Source organism: Carlito syrichta, unplaced genomic scaffold (genome assembly GCF_000164805.1).
Source record: "Carlito syrichta isolate Samal-C Ts95f unplaced genomic scaffold, Tarsius_syrichta-2.0.1 Scaffold307091, whole genome shotgun sequence".
Classification (NCBI taxonomy): domain Eukaryota; kingdom Metazoa; phylum Chordata; class Mammalia; order Primates; family Tarsiidae; genus Carlito; species Carlito syrichta.
In genome coordinates this window covers 170,402-175,198 of record NW_007251187.1, presented here as the reverse complement: position 1 = coordinate 175,198, position 4,797 = coordinate 170,402, and the positions used below count along the sequence as shown (strand labels likewise).

Below are 4,797 nucleotides of genomic sequence, written 5' to 3'. Positions count from 1 at the left end.
CGGGCTGGTCTCGAACCCGCGGGCTCAGGCAATCCACTTGCCTCAGCCTCCCAAAGTGCTAGGATTACAGGCTGAGCCACTGAGCCTGGCCTTTAAGCAAGCCTCTTAACCTTCGAGTCTCAACTTAATCATCTGTGAAATGGGGACGACGTAAGACCTGCCTTATAGGGTGATTGAGGAGTCCTGGGAGACAAGCCTCGTGCGGTGCCAGGTCCTGAACCCTGGCAGGCATCGCCATCACCATCACCATCATCACCTTCATCTTCAGCCTTGTCATCCTCGCCTGGGGTCCAGGAGTCATGGGTCTGAGCTCTGAGTTTGGAGGGAGCAGACAGAGTCAAGGTGCCCTTAGAACCCAGCAGCGTTGGGGAGGGTGCCAGGAGGAGTCGACGAGGGTGGCTCCGCGGGTGAGCGTGGAGAGAAAGGCTGAGGTTGAGGGAACAGCAAAAGGCCAAAGCAGGAGGTGGAAGAACTAGATGTGATGAGCTGGCCGAGGCCACAGCTTGTTAGAAGCTGAAGAATGCAGCCAGCAATGGGAGGAGAGATGGTTCTAGGACAGCTTGCTCTAGGGTCCTGGCCTCCGCGCAAGAAGAAAGAACTGTTTTCTTTGAATGTCACTTTGAACCTTGCTAAGTCAAGGTCATGGCTTGAGGGGACTTTCTGATCAATTATGGGGGTTTTTTTGTTTGTTTTTTTTGAGTTGGAGTCTCACCCTCTCGCCCAGACTGGAGTGCAGTGGACGCTCCCGGCCACCGCAGCCTCGACTTGCTGGGCTCTGGCGATCCCTCCGCCTCAGCCTTCCAAGTAGCCAGAAACACAGGCGCGTGCTACCACGCCCAGCTAATTTTTTGATTTATTGTGGAGACAAGATCTTGCCAAGTTGCCTGGGTGGGTCTCGAACCCGCGGGCTCAGGCGATCCACTTGCATCAGCCTCACAAAGTGCTGGGATTACAGGCTGAGCCACCGAGCCCGGCCGGTGATCAATTGTGTTGGTTGTCTATTGCCATGTAGAAAATTACCCAACGTGGTTTATCATGTGTTTCTGAGTCAAGAGTCCAGGTAGGGCTTAGCTGTGTGCTCTGTCTCAAGGTCTCCCATGAGGCTGCAATCAAGTTGTGGGCCAGGGATGTGGTCTCCTCTGAAGGCTCGGTGGGGAGGGAGGCATCCCCTCCATGCTCAGTCCTGTGGGCCTCTCCCTGGGGGCCCCTCATGAGTGGCAGCTGGTTTCCCCCAAGTTGAATGATCTAGAAGGAATGATCTGGATGCTCCCAGGCCAGAAGATGAAGATCTTTTACAGCCTAATTCTACAAGTGACATCCCATTGCTTCTGCCGAATTCTCTTTGTTAGAAGCAAGTCAATGAATCCAGCCCACACTCAAGGGGCAGGGAAATTGCACAGGGCATGAACACCGGGAGGTGGGGGTCTGTTTAGAGGTGGCCCACTACACCAGCATGTCAAGTTAATAGGCTGGCGGGCAGGGCCTGATTATTCTGGAAAGCTGTGTCCTGCCACTGTGGAAGCTGCTTCTCCAGCCCAAGTGTTGACCAGCAGAAATGCTGGGCCAGTGTTGCCAGATCTAGCTTTTACAAAAAAACAGAAATCCTAGATTTTTAGCTGAATCCTCCGGATTGCTAAACAGTATGAAGAAATTAAAAGACAAAACAAAACCAAACCAACAACTCTGCGAGCTGGGTTGGCCTGGTCACCAGGAGGACACCTGCAAGGGAAGTGTTCTCACCCAGATGGTAGGGGCGGCTTCCTCTGTTCCCACATGGTGGGGGACGTGGGGCTGGCTGAGCAGAGCCCACGTCACCTGGGCCCAGGGGAGAGGCCGGGATGAGCACCCAGTGGTACTTCGCTGTCTCTCTGGCCCCAGGGCAGCAGTGCCTGCGAGAAAGCTACCAGCGGTGGCTGCAGGTCCGCATCTGGGGCCTGCGGAGGGCCGTGTTCTGGGGCTGGCGGCAGGCGGCCGCTCGTTGGAGACACACAGCTCAGCCGGGGCAACAGCTACAGCAGAGGTGGGTGGGCCGGTGGGGGAGGGGGGTGTTGGCCATCCTCGTTTCAAATAGCAAGGAGAGAGTCCTGGAGTGGGCAGGAAGCTCAGACGGCGGCCCAGGCTGGAGGCCCAGGGCCCGGGAAAGGAGCGGTCGGGAAGGGGAACCCCAGCCCGGAGACGGGAATCTGTGACCACCAACACCTCATCTGTTTGGGGTCATGTCAAACGCCACGCCCAACCTATGGCCCTGACAAGCCCCAGGAGTCCAGCTCCTGGCCAGCTCAGCCCTTTGGTTCCAGAGGACACAATTCTGATGGGAAGTCCACTCCTTGGCACCCATCTGATGTTCTGTGTTGGAGTCACGGCACAGGAAGGTTCTGTGTGCCACTGCCAAGGGGAGGGGGAAAGCCCTACTTGAGCGGAGGTGTGCCAGGAGAACACGCACACAGGCCACGCGTGCACAGTTAAAGCTAAGCAGAGGCACAGATGCTTCCTCCACAGGGCGGCACACCCCGCCAGTTCCCAGTGTTCCCACGGGCAGTGAAGCCTTGGCATAGTCTGTGCTTTTGCACCAGAACTGCGTAGACATTCTCCTGGCCGTCAGGGAGTGGGGGATTGTGTTCCTCTACCTCATTGGCCACCTGGGCAGGACTTGAACCCAAAACTTCCCATTTCTGCCCCCTCCCAGGGCAGTCCCCCAGATCTTGAGGCTCAAAGCGGGGGAGTCTGTAAGTGCCGAGCCCCCTTTCTCCCATTACTTGTTGGTCAGCACTTGGTGGGGATTTGCAGGTATAACCTTGAGTGATCGTGATTTTGACTCTGAGAGCCAGCCCTGCCCTCCTATGGTTGCTTTGCAGTGACTTCCAGGCCTGCTGTGGGGTTGTGAGAGTCATGGGGGCGATCCAGCCCCAGTGCCAAGCCTTCCAGGATGGCCCGAGGAGAAGGGTCCTGGGGGCAGCCGTGGCACAGGAGCAGTGTGTGGCCCAGGCCTCCCTGGCCTGCTGGAGAAGCCGCGTGCAGCGGGGCCGGGCAGACGAGCAGCTGAGGAGGGCCCAGGCCCAGCAGGCCTTCACAGCCTGGTGAGTGGCCCTGGGTGGGTGCCGTGAAGCCCAGCAGCTGGCAGGAGGGAGAGCTCAGGCCCAGACAGCTCTGTGCTGGACTCTGGGGGTGATCGCGTCCCACCTTGGCTAGGCCAGCCAAGCCCACGCTGTCTGGAAGCTGGCGCTCATGAGTGCCCATGGCCTGAGACAGCCCCCACCGTGCTCCCAGTCAGGCCTGAGCCTGTTTGTGGCAGGGATGGAAGGGCAGAGGGGAAGGCCGTCCTGGCCGTTGAAGCTAGTCCTGGGGTTACATCCCAGCCCCTCTACATTCTGTGTGACCCCTCCTTGGGGCCATTGCTCACAGCCCTGCCTTGCAGCCACACAGCACTCAGCAAGTGTGTCACAAACTGGCATCCTTGTGACAGAAGGAGAGGCAGAGTAGAGCTGGCAGGGTGTCCTCTCTGCCCCCTGAACAGGATGCTTGTCCTGCTGTGTGGCATTCTGCTCCTTCCGGGCCACCCTCCATGCCTATTTTAGCCCGACTCTCCAGAAGGATGAGGGTAGGCGCAGGCATGGACTCTGCCTGGAGGCCTCGTCCTTCAGCTCCAGGGGAGGGCGCCCTGCAGAGATGGCCAGTACAGGACCTGAGGGTGGCCTCCTTTCTCTCCTGCAGGGTCCTCCCGGCCCAGGCCCAGCCAGTGGCCCACCGTGGCGTCCAGCAAGCTATCATCACCCAGCACCAGCAGGCTAGGCTCAGGCACTTCCGGCCAACCCACTGGGCCCAGCAGCAGACAGCGCTGCTCAGAGTGCAGCTGGGACTGCAGGCCGAGTCCCAGGAGGTTGAGCTCATGTGCTGGCTCGGGATGGCCAGCAGGGGATGTCCTCTGCTGCTGGACACCCCAGCCCCTTGGAAGCAGGTGAGGGTGGGGCCCAGGTGGGGTGGGCGGCCCCGAAATGACCCTCAGGTCACTGGTCTTAGGATTTGTTTTAGACCTTGGTGGCAGTGTGGCCAAATGCTTTTCTAGGGGCCCAACAGCCTTGCAGACGCCAGCCCCGCCAGGTTCCTAGCCAGCCGCTGGCTCTGGACAACAGGCACCTGGGTCCATGAGCACACACCTACTGGCTGCCAGCCCAGCGACGGTCTGGCTGCAAAGACAAACGAGGAGGGTCAGTGTATTAGGGAGATGACGTTCACGGTAGGTCTCAGTGCCATCGGGACCAAGGGAGGTGCATGGGGCAGCAGCAGTTTTTGGCCATTTTTTATTAGAAAAGTAAAATGTGCTCATTACAAAAGATCAAAATATAAAGTGGGAAAACCCCCGGAATTCCTTCATAATCCTCTCAACCCAAGGGTAACCCATCAGTCCCTCTTCAGAAGCAGTTCTGACACCCGCAAATGGTAATCAGAGGCTAGTGGCCTGGCAGGAGGGATGAGGCCACCACGAAAGCCAGGCACAAGAGATACCGCACAGCAGTCTGGGGATATGTTGAGGGACACAACCCGAGATACTGCCAGAGGAGGTAGTGTCCCTAAAATCAGTTGGCATCATCATGAATCCTACTTCAGAATGCCAGAAAGATTTTAGAAAGACTCTAAGAAACAAAGTTAAGGTTTGTTTGTTTTTGAGTTGGAGTCTCACTCTTTTTTTTTTTTTTTGAGTTGGAGTCTCACTCGGTCGCCCAGCCTCGCCTGCTGGGCTCCGGCGAGCCTTCCACCTCAGCTTCTGAGTAGCTGGAATTACAGGCATGTGCTACCACG

At 57.7% G+C, this 4,797-nt stretch overlaps 1 protein-coding gene across 1 annotated transcript in view; it reads left to right on the top strand.

Annotated features, from left to right (window-relative positions):
• CUNH1orf167 (chromosome unknown C1orf167 homolog) overlaps positions 1 to 4,797 on the top strand; it is a 28,877-nt gene that overhangs the window by 19,501 nt on the left and 4,579 nt on the right. The window contains 5 exon segments of the mRNA XM_021715414.1: positions 229 to 342; positions 1,879 to 2,020; positions 2,856 to 3,149; positions 3,712 to 3,955; positions 4,064 to 4,234. Of these exon segments, the coding sequence (XP_021571089.1) occupies positions 229 to 342; positions 1,879 to 2,020; positions 2,856 to 3,149; positions 3,712 to 3,955; positions 4,064 to 4,234 (965 nt within the window).